The following is a 20,705-nucleotide window of genomic DNA, read 5'->3' as shown; positions in this document are numbered from 1 at the left end:
GAGTAAAAATTGCAGTAGAATTTAACCTCAAATTCACTTTAACCCATAGATACATATTTTTTTCTCAGCCACTTATATATATTTTTTTCACCTCTGCAGACCCTGTATGGTCAACATTACTGCTGGCCGCTGCCTCTGGTCCATCTCCTGCCTGACTCTGCTCTTTGTTATGGAAATAATCATAAAAAAAATCTGAAAATCAAAATTCTGAGATAGAATTTGAAAGAGAAGCAGTAAAAATAGTTGTAAATTTATACCATAGATAGCCTATTCTTTTTTTTCCTCCCCGACTCTCCTCTTTTGGGACCAAAAGACTTAAATACATGGAGAGCAATTGTGAGCACATCTTCTGCCCAGAAATGAAAGAGGACTGGGTTTATTCCAAGAATAAACTAATTAGCAGTAATGTAACAGAGGCAACCACATTTGAATTATTGTTAACTAGCTTAACATATTGATATATTGCCACGTTTTACCTAGTCATCATTTAGCTAACAAGTCTAACATTGTTTGCATCCAACAAGGTCACACAACTTACACGGCTTGTTTGGAAAAAACTGTAAAGTTTTTTGCTTCTTGCTAGCTCTGGCTGGTTTGCTAAACATTACTCCAGACGCACGTTCAGCACTGCTCAGCACAGCAGCACGTCTCCTGTGGAACACCTGCGTTAGCTTGCGCTCATAGTGCATTCAAAGACGGCTCGGGAAACACGTTACTGGATGCTAATAACGGGTTTAGCTGTTGTAACGGCTGAAAAAAGTGCGAGGGACATGTCCCATGCGTACCCGCGTCCGTTACACCCATGTGACCAACTACCTATCAAATCTGGGGTGGCCGCAGGGGTGGTCAATGAGATTTCAGGGGTGGCCCCGGCCACCCCCTAAAATCGCCATTGGCTGCAGAAAGAATGTCGCGGAAAGCCTGGGATTAAAAGGAAGGAATACAAGACCTTTGAGACACTGCTCATATGAGTCATTTAAGTCAGAGATTCTGCTCTGACAACTAAGCTGAACTTTTACTTGTTAAGATTGTGCACGGCACAACAGAAAATTAATGTTCCACGGACTTTTTTCTGTGAAGAACCTAGAGAGGGTAATTTGGTTATTATTTATTTCATAAATAGTGTTATTATATATTTCCTGACTTTTTTTCTGTGAAGAACCCAGACAGGGTAATTTGGTTATTCCTTGTTTCACAAATAGTGTTATTATATATTTCCTGACTTTTTTTCTGTGAAGAACCCAGAGAGGGTAATTTGGTTATCATTTATTTCATAAATAGTGTTACTATATATTTCCTGACTTTTTTTTCTGTGAAGAACCCAGAGAGGGTAATTTGGTTATTATTTATTTCATAAATAGTGTTATTTGTGTAATTAATAGTGTTAATATATATTTCCTGACTTATTTTTCTGTGAAGATCCTGGAAAGGGTTATTAATATTTGGTTATGTGTGGCTTTCTGGAGAACAATGTCACACTTTTTCTGTTACCCCCCCCCCCCAGAGAAGGGAAAAGTTATGTGGCCCTCACAGGAAAAAGTTTGGGGACCCCTGCACTAGATAAACTAAGCAACCAGCGCCGAGCTCTCATTTGGTTCTTTCTGGTGGAAAAGTGCCAACAGTGAGCATAGACGCCGCAGAGGATGACGGGATACCGGAGATAACGGAGGCTGAGTCCAGCTTCAGAGCAACAGCAGGGCGGATTAAAGTAGTTTAAACTGTCGGAACCACCACGTGTGTGGCTCGATTGGACAGCGAGACGGTTCACACACAGAAGAGCGTGTTTAAAGGTAAAAGGTCCGCTTGAAACATGTGTTCTTCGTGCTGTAAGTTAGCTCCGTTAGCTAGCTGAGGTTAGCTTCAGAAAGTTACACAAACCATCCCTGAGCTTCGATACTTTCACACATTACATGATGAGAAATGGTGAAAGAACCTTTGGTTAAAATCTTCATGGTGTCTGAAACACGCTATCAAATGAGTGACATGTGATGTTTGTTTTTGTGAAAACGCTAAAATGGAGATTTCACGACCTTTCTTCACATCGGAAAAGAACCAGAACTAACTGCTCTATTTGAAATCCGATCTGGAGGAAGAGACGAAAAAAAACATCCAGGAAGACACTATTTCTGATGTGTTGATCGAAAGAAATTAAGATTTTACTGTTCTGTTCCCGGATCTAACACTATGTAGAGGGCAGTGATGCTTGTTAAAGTCTAAGTCTGTGTATCTGAGGTCATTTTTTAGTTATTACAGTTGATGTTTCACACAGTTACATCCAGGGGTGAAAGTAGTTTTAAATTCTTCCCGGAACTATTACCAAAACCCTCATCTCTCTCTTTAACTTCATCCATTTTAAAATAGCAAAGTCAAAACAAAGAGATAATTTTCCTCTGCATTTTTACTTTGACAAAAAAAAAAATCTTGACCATTTTTCGTGCTTCTCTCCGTTTTTATTAAATGTCCGTCAGTGCTAACCGTTGTAAATCCTGCGGAACGTTTTTCATCCAATTACAAGAACGTGTGGAATTTCAGGTGTAATTTATTGCTCGCCCCGTCCCGGCGCAAGCGGCGCTTATTGACGTCTATTGACTAGTTGTGGAAAATGTCCCAGTGCAATAAATCAAGCGCACCTATTTGCTATTGGCTGCTACTGGTCATAACCATAGACATATTTAGACGACTTGCAGTGTTTACTAACACAAGGTATGCGTGTGCAGACCCGGTGCAGAAAGTGAAAAGTTCATCCGCGTGTTTCATATATACAACAATGGCACAGCCGAAGAAATCGTACCTTGACGAGCTGTCACCTGCCAATCGTACCTGTAACTTAAGCAAGTTGACACTTAGTGCAGGTACACAACTACCGGACCCGTACTCATTGCCGCAACAAGAGTGGTTACGGGATATGAGGCAATGGCCTCATATTCAGTGGCCGGACATCTATTTATATTTAATCAACTCGCCAAGCGTTTACACGAAAGAGAATTTACAGGCATAGAAATCCCTTGATGCTGTTAATTTCATGCTTTGCGGTCACGTACAAGAACTCGCATACCATCCAGTATCAGAAACGTGGTGTGAATGTACAAATTACCTGTCAATTTTGTTCTTAGCTTTGGTGCTGTTGGCACTGTCACGCCTGTGAGGAAATACCGAAGGCACGAAATCAGGACTGTCTGAATCGTCAGATGCACGACCTGTTAAAATTGTATTTATTGTAATCATTAAAGTCCCGTAAAACAAAATAACAAGGCTACGTCAACAAACTTATTCATTGCGCTAATGACAAAACATCCTATTATCGCTCAAATGCACGATAATGATATAAAGGATTTTACAAATATAAATCAAAACTGAATGACCGTTTACCTGAAATGAAATGTGCACTGCAAAGCCGTGCATTCTTTATTTGTGCCTCCGACCAGTTATCCCGGTTGATCGCACGTAGCCACAACTGCCTTCAATTTTGTTGAAATGGATGAGCCCTCCAGGTATTGAATAAAACTTTAAATGAGGGTTGTCTTTACTTCGATTCTGACAGCCGACAGCACAACAAGAAGGCATATTTAGCGTAATATGTGTATATAATGTGTATAAATATCCCGAGTTGGCTAGCTAAACAAGCTTTGTTTTGCACCGGGTCTGCGCCCGCAGCTGCCTAATTAAGTATGCATACGTCATGTGAAATCCATCTATACGTAGACGCCTCATTGACTGCGGCTGCCCACTCGAACGGCGTGCCTGCAGCGCCGCCATCTTGGATCGGGGCCACTCGCTCCTACAATGCATTACTTCCATGGAGAAATGATGTGCTTATACAATTAAAGTTGTCATAAATCGCTCAGTTCTCAAGCAATTATAACGGAGTTTGCTTGTAACAAACGCCAGACACACTAGATAGATAGATAGATAGATAGATAGATAGACAGACAGATATAAATAGAAAAAACAAACAAAAAAAACAAACAAAACGTTCAGATGTGCTCAGGTTTTTATTAACTTTACATTTACAGCTTTACATTGCATTGGAGTACAATTATGATTTTTGTATTATTGTACTACTACTGTATTACTGTTATTGCTATTCATATAATGATCATTATATTCCTATAATATTGTATGATTATTGTTTCTTATTTTTTATATTACAGTTACTGGTATTATTATTATTACTATTACTTCTATTATTATTATTATTATTACTGCTATTATAATTACTCTTACTATTATCACTGCTATTATTACTACTACTACTATTACTGTTATTATTATTATCCCCCGCCTCCACGAAGTGGAAAAGGGGGATATAGGTTTGGCCTCCGTCCGTCCGTCAGAGATGAAGGGGACAGATTTTCTCGGAAACCAGGGTTCTCGCCAGCGCATTTCAGCGTAACCGTTACGCTGTCATAACGGCCCGTTACGCTCAATTTAAAAGATTACGCTGTGATTAGGGCCGCTACGCCAGCGCATTTCAAAGATTACGCTGTTGTTATGAGAGTGTGTTGCTCCGTCATGAGAGAGGGAGAGAGAGCAGCGTGTGTGTGTGGGAGGGAGGGGGAGAGCAAGTGAGACGGACGGGCAGTCGGTGCAGTTGGAGGAGAAGAGAAGGTGTATAGTTGCTGGTTTGGCGGCACTGTACGGTTCAGCCACTGTTTATAGACAATAAAGGCTGCAGTGTTCTTCGATACGGCTGGGCTCCTGTGTCTTTGCCTCTATGGCTGCTGAGGAAGTGAAGGGGGTTAACCCCCGGGCTTCCTGACCACGGTCGGGGGCCGAACAGGAAGGGTTAACACTGTGATTAGGGCCGCTGCGCTGTTATTTTGACAGATAACGCCATGTGCGTTTGTTTTTATCAACTGGGTGCCTATCTAGGTTAATTTATGTCTCCCCACCTCAGCCGTACTTTCCTGTCGATTGACCCGTTCCCGTGTATTGCGCGCGCGTTCCCGTCTATTGCGCGTGCGCGCGTGCAGGAGGACCTGCCGTTACGCTGAAAAAAATCCTGGCGAGAACCCTGGAAACTATTACAGCTAGGATTACGAAATTTAGTGTGTAGCTTCATACCATGGACACCTTGATCAAGTTCGAAAATGAGATCTGTGTGATAATATTTAACGGAGTTATGGCCCTTTATCACTATTTTGGATATAGACTCATAGACATCACATGTGGCGGGGGATATTGATGACCATGTCGTCTTTTTATTATTACTATTACTATTATATCAATTATTATTATTATTGCTATTATTACTGCTATTATTACTATTATTTTTTAATCGTTATTATTATTATTACTGTTATTATTACTACTACTATTACTATTATATCACGTGTATAAATCACATTCTTTGGGAAAGCTTAAACATGTGAGAAAAGTAGCCAGAGATAAAGAATTGTCTACAACAAAAATAATTCCATCATAAATCAGGACTATTATTAGATCTATCAGATGCTGTATTCTAACCCACCAATTACTGCAGTAAGTCTGTTTTTTTTCTTTGTAACAGGCTGTTGCTAGGAACGCTAGATTCATAACATCGAATTTTAAACAAAAAATTGTCTCAGATTAGTTATTTCACCGGTAAGCAGCTGTAATACACAGGATGATGCAGAGAGCTGGTTAGATCATGGGTAGAAGCCAGACACGGAGCTGATGGGGTTCTATCCGTCTTCTCGGCATTTATTTCACTCTATATATGACAACCTGCTAACAATATATTATTCCTTGCATACATCTTACCTGTGAAAAGTAATTCCACGAGCTCTTGTTTCCTTACAGCGCTCATTAGAGCATCCATAGGCTGAACAGAAGTCCGGCATGTTTCGCGAAGCTCGTCTGCTGTTTAAATAACTATGCTGGAGTCAGAGGGAGATAGTGTGTAGCTTAAGTGTTGAGTGGCAAAACCAGCATTGTAAAAATATCCGAGCAGCTTGTACAGTAGCTACATGTGTGATGTTTCTAAAAAATCAAACAGTTTGGCAATCGGTTCAAAATTCAGCGAATAATTCCACTTTGAGATTCAGCAGTACCTCTTGCCTCCGTAGATGACTATGCACCGCTACCTCTGCTGGCCCCGTTTCAAGATGGCGGCACTGTAGCACGCCTCTCGACAGCCTATGAGGCGTCTATGTATATATGTCTATGGTCTTAACAATCGCTGGTTACGGAAGTAGACACGCATGCGCACTCACGTACTGCTGAGTGAACGGTCGATAGCAGGCAGCCGGGCGGCGTACTCATAGATACCGGTGGAAGAGCGGCGTACTGCCACCAGATCTTTTCCCTGAACTGCGTTCCACCACCAGATCTTTTGCCTGTACGCAGTTCCGGACCGTTCCGGCTTACTTTCACCCCTTACATCTATGTTCTGTTTTCTCAGGACACTGCTTCACTGCTCAATATGGAGGCGACAGAAGAAGCAGGAGAGAGTCTGATTCATCAGGTACCACAAACACTGGTCCAGAAACCTGCACAGAACCTCCTGGTATCATGTGATTGTTCTGTCTTTGTTGCATTAGTGAAGTATTGAAGCCTCTGTTAGCAGAGTCATCACTGTTCATCCTTTAATACTGAATATAAAGTCCTGCTTCCAGACCTTTAAAAATCTGTGAAAGAAGCAAGATTGATGTTTCAATGGTTCCAGGAGCCGTTGGAAACTAAAGACTGATGATGAACATGGACTTTATAAGTGGATGTAAACTTTAGTTCACAGCTGTTTGTCTGCATTTCTTCTCTTTTTTAATTTGCTGATGTTCTTACGTGTGTTCTTTGACTTGGTTTTCCCCACTGTGGGATTAATACTGATGATCTTTCGAGTCGATGCTGCTGTGAATCTCAGCTGAGCTTGTATCTCCTGTTCTTCTGCCTCCTCAGTGCAGCAACTGTGACTCCTGCTCAGCCACATGTTGGTGTTTGGACTGTAATGAAGCCATGTGCAATGACTGTGTGTCGGCTCATCGCAGAGTCACAGTGACTCGATCACACCGGCTGATCAACCGGCTGCCACGAGGTCAGAACAGCTGCTGGTTGGTTGGTTAGGTTCCTTCAGCAGCTCATGCAAGCACTCACAATCACTGTTTAACTGGAGTTCAGTTAATCTGGATTTCATTCATTTATGCTCATGTTCTGGAAACAGAAACGCAGGCCAGCACTGGAAGAAGCTCAGCCAATATAAAAAAAAACAGAAATTAATTCAAACATCAGCTCTGAGCTAATCAACATTAGTAATGGCTTAAAGCCACACAGTGCTTCTCAACCATCTCTGAAAAAGATAATGTCTTTAAAGATATTTGTCAAGTCTCACCTTTTATATCTCAAATATATGCTGAGATATTTTCATCAATTTTTTTTCTCACATTGAAATTTGAAGCAGTTTGAACAACAAGATCTGAAGAACTGTTAAAGATAAAAAGCTGATTTTTCTGTTATTTCTCATCATGTCATTGGTTCAGAATCTGTTATATTAAAGATCAATAATCTCTGCATGTGAGCTGAAATATAAAGAATATAATTAATCTCTGAGCACATTAACAAACTTTTGATAAAGCAGAAGTCAGCTAGTGATGTTTTCTGAACCACAAAAACACAAAACTGAACACATAGAATACTACTAGATAAAATACTTCTTCTGTGTCTTTAAATGTTGACAGCTGAGTTGTATGAAAATCTAATAACGTTGTTTTCCTGAACATGTGAACAGACCAGACACACGGTGACCTGAGCTGGACAGAACCCAGACACCTTCAGCTCCCTTCAGGTAGAACCTTCACATCCTCATAAACAGAACCAGAACAGAACTCTGACGACACTAACCGACCCAGTGACACCAGTAGTTCACTCACAGTCACAGAGTCTACCAACATCTACATTTCCCCTCCTTCATTTTCAGCTCCTGTTTTATGCTGAAGCTGGGCGCCACATCTCTGTAGATAGTGACCCTGACCCACCATGTAGCTGATCCTCTGTCAGTGTTTCCAGAGGATACACTCAGACACACTTCACTTTAACTCTACCTTTAAATTTACTCTGTTATTACTGCACTGTAAAATATGCTGTTTACTAAATGTGTGAGTGAACAGACAGGATGCCGATTCACTGACAAGGGATTCTATTCTATTCTATTCTGTTCTATTTGGATCTATTCTATTCGGTTCTATTCTATTATCTATCTATATATTGCATGCTATTCTAAGGGGTCAGTCAGAGCAGCTTCTTAGGTTCTCAGGTATTCAGGTTCTCAAGGTTTTAGGTTCTCTGGTTCTCAGATTTTTATGTTCTCAAGATCTAAAATTTTTAGGTTCTTTGGTCCTTGGGTTCTCAGGCTTTTAGGTTCTCAGGTTTTTGGCTTCTCGGGTTCTCAAATTTTTAGGTTCTTTGGTTGTCAGGTTTTTAGGTTCTTTGATTCCCATGTTTTTAGGTTCTTTGATTCCCATGTTTTTAGGTTCTTTGGTTTTTAGGTTCTCAGGTTCTTAGGTTTTTGACTTATTGGGTTCTCCATTTTTTTTAGGTTCTTGGGTTTTTAGGTTCTTGGGTTCTCAGGTTTTAAGGGTCCCAGGTTCTTGGGTTCTCAGGATTTTAGGTTCTCAAGGTTTTTGACTTCTTGGGTTCTCGGGTTTTTAGGTTCTTGGACTCTCGAGTTTGTAGGTTCTTGGGTTTTTAAGTTCTCGGGTTCTAAGGTTTTTAGGTTCTCAAGAATTTGACTTCTTGGGTTCTCAGGCTTTTAGGTTCTTAGGTTCTCGGGTGTTTAGGTTCTTGGGTTTTTGACTTCTCTGGTTCTCATGTTTTAAGGGTCTCTGCCTCTTGGATTCTTAGGATTTTAGGTTCTCAAGGTTTTTGACTTCTCGGGTTCACAGGTTTTTAGGTTCTTAGGTTCTTAGGTTTTTAGGTTCTCTGTTTTTTGGGCTCTGTAGTTCTCAGGTATTTAGGCTCTCACGTTCTTGGGTCGTCTGTAGAACTCTGTGCTCTGGTAGCTTCATGTTGCTGCAGGATGTTAACATCAGTTTGGTTCTCCAGGAAACATCTGGAGTTCTCCCACTAAGTTCTGCAGACTCCACCCGTCTGAGCCGCTCCAGATCTTCTGCTTCACCTGCAGCCTGCTCACCTGCAGAGACTGTCAGCTGATGGCACACAAGAACCACAGGTACGCTCAGGTGCATTCATCAGAACCTTCCACATTAAAGCTGTGTGACGCCGCAGTGAGACAGTTCTGTTCTGGTTCTGTTCGGTTCTGTCAGGTTCCAGTTTGCCAGCGAAGCACAGGCCACTCTGAAGAGGCAGCTGGAGGCCTGTGTTCAGCCAATCAGAGCGCAGAGAGAAAAAGTGAGGCGGAGTCTTCAGGACATGACGAACAGGTAGAGGCTTGAGGAGGTTCTTCTGACCCGGTTCCTGTCAGACGTAAACAACAAGCAGATAGTGAACAACACATCTATAAGATTAGATAGAAGGTTTATTATTATTATTATTATTATTATTATTATTATAATACTGACAATAACATGAACATAAGAATAACAGAGAAGCAATAAGATGTCAATATGATGCATTTATTAAAGTTAAAGCTAAATGAGTTAAAATAAGCTCAGAATATAGAATTCTGAGGTCATACAGTCAGTGAATCTGAAGTAATACTGCACATTATACATGAGAATGAATTATTTCACATGATACTGACATTGCACAAACTATTAAAATAGTATTACAGATGTAATAATACTGTTCAGCTGTGAATCCTGGAGAAAGTTGAGACGTTTTACAGTTTAACGTTAGAATAAAAACCTCCTGTGACGTTTTGTGCTGCAAATAAAAGAACCCAGCGATGTTTTCTTTTTGTGTCAAGCAGCAGAAAAGTTTCAGCTTGATGAGTTAATTTAATTATAAACATTATAAACAGTAATGTTTCAGTCAAACGGTGTCCCTGAGGATTAGAAAGCTTTTAAAAAGGGGTTAATTTGTCATTTCATTCCAAGAAGAAACATCAGCAATTTTCTATTCAGGAGACATAAAGTAAACTTGAAACAGCTCGTGTTCAGTCTGGATATTAAACTTTGTGTTGTTTTTCAGGCTCACGCTGATCGATAAGTCTAACTCTCACCTGAAGGCTCAGCTGCAGAAGATCTACCTCAGTTTGGCTGAGCTGCTGAGGAGGAGGGTGGAGAAGATGGTGAAGGAGATCGAGGTGACATCAGCTTTTACTATCGGTTGATGCTACAGGTACGGACCCGTACCTGTAGCATCTGTACTAGAGGTACGGACCCGTTAAGGTCACTGAAGAGCTGGCGCCGGTTAACTACTATTTGCTGCACATTACAGGCAGTTTATATGAATGACTTTGACGGCGAACATTGTATAATTTAACCAAAAATACACGGTCTCCTCTCACACTTTAGACATTACAGTTTTTACGCTTTTAGACGCCGTGTCTAAATTGTTTGAAGTCCAGTTCCTATTAATTAGTTTACCGCGTTCAGTGGTGGAAGCGGCTGACGAACTCCATTGCAAATGTTCCCATTTAATTTCGAACGCTAATTTACAAGATAAAATTAAGGATGTCGAATATGAAACAAACACTCGTGAATGGTGAGGAGCAGCTCTTTAATTCGGCATGAATTAAAAAAAACCACAAACTCGATTTACTGTGATATTGTGAGATTTGTTTGTGGTGATGTAAATTAGCCATTCAACAGAGTCAGCTAACATTAAAGTGACTGTGACAGCGTCTGTGTTGACAGACGCAGAAAATACGTCAGGGTTTTGTTTAGGTTGTTATTATGTAATAGTCTGTCGCTACTTTTGAAGGTAAAAAAATACTTGTAGTTTGCTGGCTGTTAGTTCCGCCATTTGTTTTGTTTGCTGTTTGTGCTTTATTAGAACAGGGTCACGTGAATAAAAAGTTTTGCTATTTTTAATAGTAGTGCTGATTTCAACCCCCAAATCGCTGTCCGTGAAAAAGTCAGATAATGATATTTATAAGACATTATGCATGATAGAAAAGAGAACAGCAGATGACTGACATGACAGGCTCGGCACGCAGATTCACCTCGAATCACGGAAGCGCCTTCATCACGCGGATTACCAAGCCGGCTCATTAATATTTATGTATGTCGGATTACCAGCCAATCACAAAGCGCGTTCACCAGCCGGCTCATTAATATTCATGTACGTCTCATTAATATTTATAGTAAGGGAAAGTGCCGTATCCGTGGGCCACAGGCTACGGGTACGGGTCCGTATCTGTAGACACTACCTTTACTATCAGAACAGACTCTTACATTTCTCACCTGGTTTAGACTCTAGTAGGAACAAACACATTGTCGGTGTTAATCTTATGAATAAAACCCAAAGAGATCCAGTCCACTGAGCCATCTGAATTCTGGAAGTTTTTTGATGAGATATTCAGCTCTAAGTGAGACTTGCTCTCATTTGTTCCAGTTCTATGATTTAAAAGGAGACACTTTTATTTATTTTTAGTGCTTCCCTTCTCAACACAGATTTTAAGCATAGATCAAGTTGTTTTTCCTCGCAAAATTAATGAGTCACATGATTAGTTTATGGACTGTTGGAAAAAATCTGTCACAGCAGTGTTGTTCTGGTGATATTTGTGAAAAAAACAGCACCAGTAAGCAGCCGTTCCAACTCTCTGGTAGGTTTTGGGGCTCAGAGGGTTTAAACTGATCATTTTTATTTTAACAGTGTGTTCTGTGTGACTGTGTTTGAGCAGAAGGTTCATGAGCTGGAGTGTGAACGGATCAACCAGAGGATGGAGAAGCTGAAGCAGCTGCAGCAGACTCACATGTCCTTGACTGAAACTGCAGAAAAAGCCCGAAACACCAGCGACCTGTCGACGCTGCTCACCTACACAACACAGGTCAGACCCTCACCTGCACAGAACACACCCGGAACACACAGCAGCAGCTCCAGTGATGGTTGACAGCAACATTTAGGGAGCAGGTGGCTGATGGTCTGTTTACTGATATCATGTGACCCTTTAGTTGGAATAAAATACCTAAATTTTGGGTGTTTTTTGTTACTGAGGTTCATTTTCAATCTAACGTCCTGCAACTCTGTAGAAGCAGAACAACATGAAGGAGAGAGAACTCTGGAATGTCTTCTGTCAGTAGGACTCAGAATGATGGAAACCAGAAGTTGAATTTCTTTGATTATTTGTTTTAGAAAAAGGTTTAAAAAAAAAAAAACCTGGAATCAACATGTCCAACATGTTTCCAAGTGTCTACAGGTTTCACCAGCACTGGAGACACTAAAGATATTTAACTATTGCATTTTTACAGCTTCTACAAACCCGGAGACAGTTTTGTGTCGTGTGCGTTTTTTTTCTGCCTCATTTTTGTTGTGTTGTCCATTTTGTGTCCATCTATTTTAACCCTTTGCGCTTCAGTTGCGCTTCAGTGTCCCGCCGGCGGTACACTTACTAATTTGCATAGGAATTTCAAGAATGTCCGACGGCTGCAAACCCGATTATACAAACACTATACGCCGATGGAAAGCTTAGATTCTCATGAAGCCGCCGGTATAAACCACTTTCAGATGTGATTACCACAGCGGGTGAGAAAAACACATTTGTCCGACAAAAACGAATATTCATCCATCCGTTCTCTATACACGGCTTCAACGCACACAGCGCGACTCACATTTCCGGGTTTATTATTACACACAGAAAAAAAAGATTCCACAAAAAACGGCCATAATCCAACCTTTTACATCCAGACAACACAAGCCAGTAAACTATTTTGTCCAAAACATGTCCTGAAGTCGGTATAAAATCCACGAATCGGTCGTTTTCAAGGAAATGCACCTCGCAATGCGCGTCCAATATTCCCCGTATTAGTCGTAATTTTTTTTATTTAAAAATAGAATATTAGCGATTTTTTTGTACTGAAAACGGCTGGAATTGACTGAAGCTTAAAGGGTTAATTTGTTTCTGTATTTTTCAGTTCCTCTGATGAGTTAGAATCTTTATTCTTTTACAGAATCTGGTTACTGCTGATGAAGAAAGTAGCACACCTTTTGCTGCTAGTGTCACGTGTCACCCCCCTCATTCCATTTCCCAGTTATCCACAATTCTTTTGTCTTTATTTGTTACTGTCTGTCAGACCCCCTCTCTCTTACCTTCTCTTGTCACACCTTTGCCATTTGCAACTGCCTTCCAGATGCTTTCATTGAATTACTCTTTGTACTTTTTGTCTTACCCCTTTGTTACAGATAACCAACCATATGCAAATTAACCACTATTTACCCTTGTGTTTACATACAGCCCCTCCCTACCATCTGGCCCACCCTCTGACCATCCCTATAAAATTGGTACTCTCAAAATGCTCCGAGTCAGCTTACCTTCACAGATGTAGAATGAAGAAATGTTGCAGAAATATCACAGTTTCATTTTTTTTAAATTTTACAGCCTCTGATAAATGAGACAAATACAAATGTGGGTCTCTTGTCACGTGATCTGAAATATTTGATGCTCAGTAGCAGTAGGCAGAGCTTACTCAGCTTCTAAATGCACCAGAATCTTGTTGTTCTGTGGACAAAGATCAGGAACTTTTCTTTTCTTTGTTCTCCTCAGATGAAGTCCCAGCTGAAGGATCTTCTGGTTCACGACTCGTGTCCTCCTCCAACCATGGCTCACCTGAGGGTCATCGCTAACAGGAGGAGTCTGGAAACGATTTCACACTTTGGTGAGCTCAGATATCAATGGTGGAAAGACTTATGCATACTGTCAGCATCTAAACTTTAATACGGACGGTTTCATAGAAGTTTTTGTACTAAATATTCATGTAAAGTGCAGGAAAGAGAGAAATCAGATGACACGTGAAACATTTCTTCCATGAATTCAGGCTCTTCCAGAGTGTTCAGTTTCTTCAAAATGAAAATGGACAATTTTCTTGGTAGGAGACAAAAGTAGAACCATGCCCAGAACCTGCTGCTTCAGCGGGTTGAAAAAGTTTAGATGTCTTTTTAAGTAAGATTCACCTCATGACATCATGTATTTGTGTTTTTCCGATTGGCTGAACATCAAGATGTAATGATGACAAACTCTGGTTGTTTTGGGTTTCCAGGTGAGCTCAGTGTTTCATGGGTTCCCTTTAATGTGCCACAAACCTCCAGTGAGAATATAGAAGCTCCTCCTCCTGCTCCTCCTGCTCCTCCCGCTGCCTGCTCCACACCTGCTGGGAGTGCTCCCATCCCCGGCCCCCAACCACTGACCACCGATCACATCAAATCCCCTGTTCCAGATGCCACGTTTCAGGAGTCTAATTTGTCACTTTCTGCCCTCTCATCAAATCCATCCTCATCCTTTTATGGTCCCACCTGCAGGCCCCGCCCCCTGACTGCTACCTGCAGTGATACAGACTCACCTGTTGGAGTTCCTTTGTCCTTCAGGTCCTCCTCCGATTTTCCTCCGCCTTCCTCCTTTGAGTCTTGTCAGCTCCACTTCAGGTGGAAGCCAAACATGAAGATAGTGAGGAAGAAGAAGGTCTCTTTTTCTTCTTTGCCCACCTGCTCCTCCACCTCCTCTTCTTCTGGCTCCACCTCCTCCTCCATCACCCCCACCTGTTCTATGTCCAGCTCCATCCTCCAGATGGTGACCATCAGCAGCGCTGTATCGCCTCAGGTCAAAAATCTTCCTCCTTCGTCATCAGATCTCATAAAATTCTCATCCTCCGTCTCTTCTCCCACCCTTCCATCTCCCACCTCTCTACCTCCCACCCTTCCATCTCCCACCCTTCCATCTCCCACCTCTCTACCTCCCACCCTTCCACCTCCCACCCTTCCATCTCCCACCTCTCTACCTCCCACCCTTCCACCTCCCACCCTTCCATCTCCCACCTCTCTACCTCCCACCCTTCCATCTCCCACCCTTCCATCTCCCACCTCTCTACCTCCCACCCTTCCACCTCCCACCCTTCCACCTCCCACCATTCCATCTCCCACCCTTACGCCTCCCACCCTTCCGCCTCCCACCCTTCCATCCTCCACCCTTCCGCCTCCCACCCTTCCGCCTCCCACCATTCCATCTCCCACCATTCCATCTCCCACCCTTACGCCTCCCACCCTTCCACCTCCCACCATTCCATCTCCCACCATTCCATCTCCCACCCTTCCGCCTCCCACCCTTCCGCCTCCCACCCTTCCGCCTCCCACCTCTCCATCCTCCACCCTTCCGCCTCCCACCCTTATTCCTCCCACCCTTCCTCCTCCCACCTATCTAGCTATCACCCGTCCACCTTCTTCCAATTGTCCACCTCAAACTTATCTAGTTATCAGCCATCCACCTCCCACCTGCCCGGCTCCTACCTACTGGCTCAACACCACCAGAGCCTCTATGGTTCAGTGTGAACCGAGCGTAAACTCTGTCATCACGCTGCCTCCAACCATCTCTAGCACTGTCTTAAAATCTGCTCAACCGGTTGTGGTCGTGAAGCAGCAAGCCCCTCCTGTCCTGCTCAACCTCCCCACTGTTGTGCCTCAGTTTCCCATGATGCTCAGCAGCAGTGGGCTCTGCACTGCACTTACAGTTCAGAAGAAAACCGGCCTGATGGTAAATACGATCCAAATAAAGGGTTGCACAATCAGAAGACTCTTCCAGAACCTGCAATGGGACCCCAGAGCGACCGACACCACATCTCACCGCAGCAGAGTCCGGTGGTGACGGTTCAAGTCAGGGAGGAACCTGCAGTGAAACTAGCTGCATCTGAAACATCCGACAGAGACGCTGAACTGCCCTCGCATGAAACATGCGATGAAGAAAGTGAAGAAAGCAGCAATGTGATTGAACAGCTGGTCAGGAGTCTAGGCCAATGGCAGCCCACGATTCCTCTGGTCAGACTTCCTGTGTCACTGCCCCAACCCGGATGTCCCCTGCCCATCTTTCGTCTGGTCAGAGGTTTGGAAGAAGATGAGCTTTATGTGCAGGAGCTGAACGAAGACTCTGAGGTAAGACGTCAGCTGTGAATCAGGACATTCAATCCAAGCATACTTCAGGTCCTTAAACCTGTTGATACAGACATGGAGGCGTCATCCTGCTGCTTCTTCATGATCATTTAATATCAAATAATCAGATTTTTACTCTGACTGCCTGATTTACCTTTTTTAAGCATAAAATATGGATTCTGAAATTTATGACTGATGAATCAAATACTTTCTAATCTAAAATTGTAACTCTTAGAAACAGGTTGCATGTGCTTTTCTCAGATGTATGAGAACAGCCCTCTACTCATTAAACTGCTCTTTAGTACCGCTGACCTGCTGTTCTTGTTTCCAGATGTTTGTGTGCTGTCAAGGGATGAAACGTGTTAACCAGCAGAAACCTGATGTTGTTGTTCTGTTGGTTCCAGATCGAGTCCGATGGCGACACGGTAGATTTCACAGAACCTCTGTCATCTCCAGAATCTCCAGTGTTTCTGGAGATTCTGTCCTGCGCTGCTTGTGGATCAGACAGCACTTCAATAATCTGCTCTTCCTGCGGTCGAGGATACCACCGACGCTGCCATGTTCCTCCAGTCGGACTGGACATCAGGTGAGCGCAATGTGCTTCTTCATCAATGAAGTTCAGCTTACCAAGGTGGAAACAAACCTTTCAGTGTCCTGTGATTTAAACAGAAATAATTCTGACCTGAATATTAGCTGATTTTTTGATTGGACTGTTTTTATTCAGAAGTGGGGCGGGGGGCGGAGCTTCTACAGCTGATCGCTGCTGCTTGGGACACACGTCTCATTTCTGATCACAGATGTATTAAAAATGACTCCCGAGACACACACGTTTTGCACACACTGTTGCTCAGTGAAATCTGGCTGGTACAACCGTGTCCGACCAGTAGCACGAACACGGAAATACCCGGCAGCAGCCGACCACGCGAGTTTCGTGTTGCGGTGACGGACTGGCTTGGCTCCGTGCCAGTGGAAACGCAAACTGTTTTTTAGAAAGAAACAACTAAGCTCTGAACTAGCACTAGCTCCTGGAGCCAGCGGGCGGAAACACGGTATATGGGTGTGATCGATTCTTCATTTTTAATAATTTCAAACATTGCAAAAATAAATCAAATTTTCAAAATCATCTGGCGGGCCAGACATTATTCCTGACGGGCCAGTTTTGGCTCGCGGGCCGCCAATTGCCAACCACTGCTTTAGAGCCTCTACAACAGGATCTTTATAATAGAGATAAATAACACAGGTTTTTCTGCCACGTGGAGCCAGTTTATGAAATATTTACTTACAGGACTCAGAACCTGTAAATACGTGTGTATGTTACACAACTAAACTGGTGTCTTTTCTAATTATCTACTGTCAAGAGCTGACCAGTCTGTAATTTGATCCATTTTTACAACTTGGTGGAACACAATCTGGTCTCTAACCCACAAAAGATCTAATTCTGGACCGGAATAAATTAAAGTTTCTCAACCACATGGAACATTGCGGAGGTTCTAAGAGGAACAAACAGAGTCCCGATAGATGTGTATGAACACAGAACTATGGGACAACCAGACGTTAGCTCCACTTCTAGTCATCTGAACACACTCATGACTTCTTTAACATCTGTTACAATGCCTACAAAAAGGATTCACTCTGCTTGGATGTTTAACCCTTTTCTTGTCTTTATACATGAAATCATGGTCAATGTAATTTGGAATATTGGAATTTTTTTTTTTGTGTGTAATAATGAACCCGGAAATGTGAGTCGTGCTGTGTGTGTTGAAGCCGTGTATAGAGAACGGATGGATGGATATTCGTTTTTGTCGGACAAATGTGTTTTTCTCACCCGCTGTGTTAATTACATCTGAAAGTGGTTTATACCGGCGGATTCATGAGAATCTAAGCTTTCCATCGGCGTATAGTGTTTGTGTAATCGCGTTTGCAGCCTTCAGACATTCTTGAAATTCCTATGCAAACTAGTAGGTGTACCGCCGGCGGTACACTGAAGTTTAAGGGGTTAAAAAATAAGACATCAAGTAAGTGATTGGATAACATAAAGTAAGTGATTGGATAACAATTCACCCCCTTTAAAGTGACTGACCTAATCTAACAGAGGTCAAGCTAGTTGATGCAAGCGGCATAGCAAGTGATTGTAGTACATAAACACCTTTATCTGGAAGGTCCAGTTTCTCATTCATATGTATTCCTGCCAATTGCAACATGAAAACAAAAGAACATTCAAAGCAACTGAGAGAAAAGATCATTGAAAAGTATTCGTCAGGAGGTAGCTACAAACGATTTCTAACTCACTGAACATCCCACAGAATTCAGTTAAATCCATCATTAAGAAATGGAAGAAGTATGGCACTTGTTTAAATCTGTGAAGAGCTGGTTTCCTCGCAAATAGAAGACTGATGAGGGAGGCCACCAAGACACCTGTCGTTCGTCCTCTTTGATAAGAGATGACCATCTTCACTATAATTATGTACAAATTTACTAGGGGGCAGGGTGGGTTCGAAGGTGGCTGATGAGGCCAATCCGAGCCCGGAAGGTTCTTGGACAGTGAGGGCAGGACTGCGGAGCTGAGGCCTGAGCTGGAGGGTTGGTGCAACGGGCCTTGGGTGCTTCTCGCTTGGTCTTGGCAGTCTGTGTACGCTGTTGCTCGTACGCTGCCGCTCCTGTGTGAATTGATCCACGCCAGGCTGTCCGATTCTGTGAGAGTGTCTCCCATGAGTTGTGGTCCACTCCGAAGTCTTTCATGGATGCTTTGAGTGTGTCCTTGAAACGTTTCTTCTGACCGCCCTGCGAGCGCACTCCAGTCTGTAGTTCTCCATAAAGAAGGCGCTTGGGTAGTCGATCATCTGACATCCTGCTGACGTGGCCAGCCCAGCGAAGTTGAGACTTCCGGAGCATGGTGAAGACGCTGGACATTCCTGTTCGTTCGAGAATCTCTGTGTCCGGCACTTTGTCCTGCCATTTCACTTTCAGCAGTTTTCGAAGGCAGTTGAGATGGAAATGGTTGAGTTTCTTTGCGTGCCTCTGGTAGACAGTCCAGGACTCGCTGGCATACAGTAGGGTGGTGAGGACGATGGCCATGTAGACTTGCAGCTTCGTTGCGAGACTCACACCTTTGCGCTCCCACACTGATGAACGCAGCCGGCCAAAAGCCATACTGGCCTTGGCAATCCTGGCGTCGGTCTCGTCGTCGATGTTCACGCTACGAGACAGCGTGCTGCCGAGGTACGTGAACTTGTCTACAGCTGCCAGTTTCTGTCCACTCACGGTCACTGTGGGTTCTTGGTACTGTTTCCCTGGAGCGGGTTGGTACATCACTTCAGTTTTCTTGGTGCTGATCGTCAGCCCACAGTTGGTGCAGGCAGTGGAGAAAAGGTCCATGGAGCGCTGCATGTCTTCAGGGCTGCTGGCGTTGAGGGCACAGTCATCAGCGGACAGGAATTCTCGAAGCTTGTCAAAGCGGACCTTGGTCTTAGCCTGGAGGCGTCGCAAGTTGAACAGCTTGCCGTCCATTCTGTATCTGATGTTGATGCCTGGGTCGGAGTCCTGGAAGGCGTCCGTCAGCATGGCAGAAAACATCATGCTGAAGAGTGTCGGAGCCAGTACGCAGCCTTGTTTCACTCCATTTGTCACTGGGAAGGGAGTGGATGATTCTCCGTTGTCGAGGACTTGTGCCTGCATGCCGTCGTGGAACTGCCGAACCATCGTGATAAATCTGTCGGGGCATCCAAACTTACTCATGATGCTCCAGAGGCCGTTGCGGCTGACAGTATCGAATGCTTTCGTCAGGTCCACGAAGGTGGTGTACAGGTCCACATTCTGCTCCTGGCACTTCTCTTGCAGCTGGCGTGCAGCGAACACCATGTCGATGGTTCCACGCTCCTTTTGGAAGCCACACTGGCTTTCTGGCAGCAGGCCACTCTCCATGTGTTCGATGAGGCGGTTTAAAAGGATCCTCGCCAAGACTTTTCCAGCTATGCAGAGAAGTGATATTCCTCTGTGGTTGTCACACGCCTGTCTGTTGCCTTTCCGCTTGTAGAGGTGAACCACGGTAGCATCTTTGAAGTTTTGAGGGACTGCTCCTTGCGTCCACATGGCCTGGAAGAGCTGCGTCATCTTCTCTCGCAGCTGTGGCCCAGCATGTTTGTAGACTTCTGCTGGGATCGCATCAGCTCCTGGAGCTTTGCCGCTGGACAGCTGATGGATGGCCCTTTCTACTTCAGACAGGGTGGGTGGTGTGTCCATGTCGTGGTTGATGTCGACCTGGGGTAGTCGGTTGATCGCTTCTTCGTTGATGTGGGATGGTCTGTTGAGGACGGCATCAAAGTGCTCTGCCCATCTCTCCAAGATGCGCGATTTCTCAGTGATGAGCGTTGTTCCATCAGCGCTAAGCAACGGAGCTGAGCTTGCAGGTTGGGGGCCGTACACTATCTTAACAGACTCGTAGAAGCGCTTCATGTCTTTGGCGTCAGCGTAGCGTTGAATTTCTTCTGCTTTCTGGCTCAACCACGTGTCTTGCATATCATGCAGCTTCTTCTGGACCGTGTTGCGGGCGTTGCTGAACGCAGCCTTCTTCGATGACGACTTGTCTCTGACGTAGGCCCTGTGTAGTCTGTTCTTCTCTTCCAGCAGCTTGGTGATCTCGTCGTCATTCTCATCAAACCAATCTTGATGCTTGCGCTGGGTGGGGCCGAGGGTTTCATAGGCTGCTGCATACACGGTGTCACGAAAGGAGGTCCAGCTGTCTTCCACGTCATCTGAGA

At 43.6% G+C, this 20,705-nt stretch overlaps 1 protein-coding gene across 1 annotated transcript; it reads left to right on the top strand.

Moving 5' to 3' along the window:
- Nucleotides 1-1,616: 1,616 nt before the first annotated feature.
- Nucleotides 1,617-15,805, top strand: LOC127536524 (uncharacterized). Its single transcript, XM_051957170.1, has 10 exons — nucleotides 1,617-1,790; nucleotides 6,383-6,445; nucleotides 6,877-7,012; nucleotides 7,703-7,759; nucleotides 9,016-9,142; nucleotides 9,237-9,353; nucleotides 10,063-10,177; nucleotides 11,720-11,866; nucleotides 13,580-13,691; nucleotides 14,073-15,805. Exons 2-10 carry the CDS (start codon nucleotides 6,404-6,406, stop codon nucleotides 15,665-15,667), a joined length of 2,448 nt encoding a protein of 815 aa, XP_051813130.1. The 5' UTR covers nucleotides 1,617-1,790; nucleotides 6,383-6,403; the 3' UTR covers nucleotides 15,668-15,805.
- The last annotated feature ends 4,900 nt before the right edge of the window (nucleotides 15,806-20,705 follow it).

Source organism: Acanthochromis polyacanthus, chromosome 12 (assembly GCF_021347895.1).
Source record: "Acanthochromis polyacanthus isolate Apoly-LR-REF ecotype Palm Island chromosome 12, KAUST_Apoly_ChrSc, whole genome shotgun sequence".
In the NCBI taxonomy this organism is placed as follows: domain Eukaryota; kingdom Metazoa; phylum Chordata; class Actinopteri; family Pomacentridae; genus Acanthochromis; species Acanthochromis polyacanthus.
Note: the sequence above shows the minus strand (reverse complement) of the source record. Positions and strands in the feature narration are given on the sequence as shown.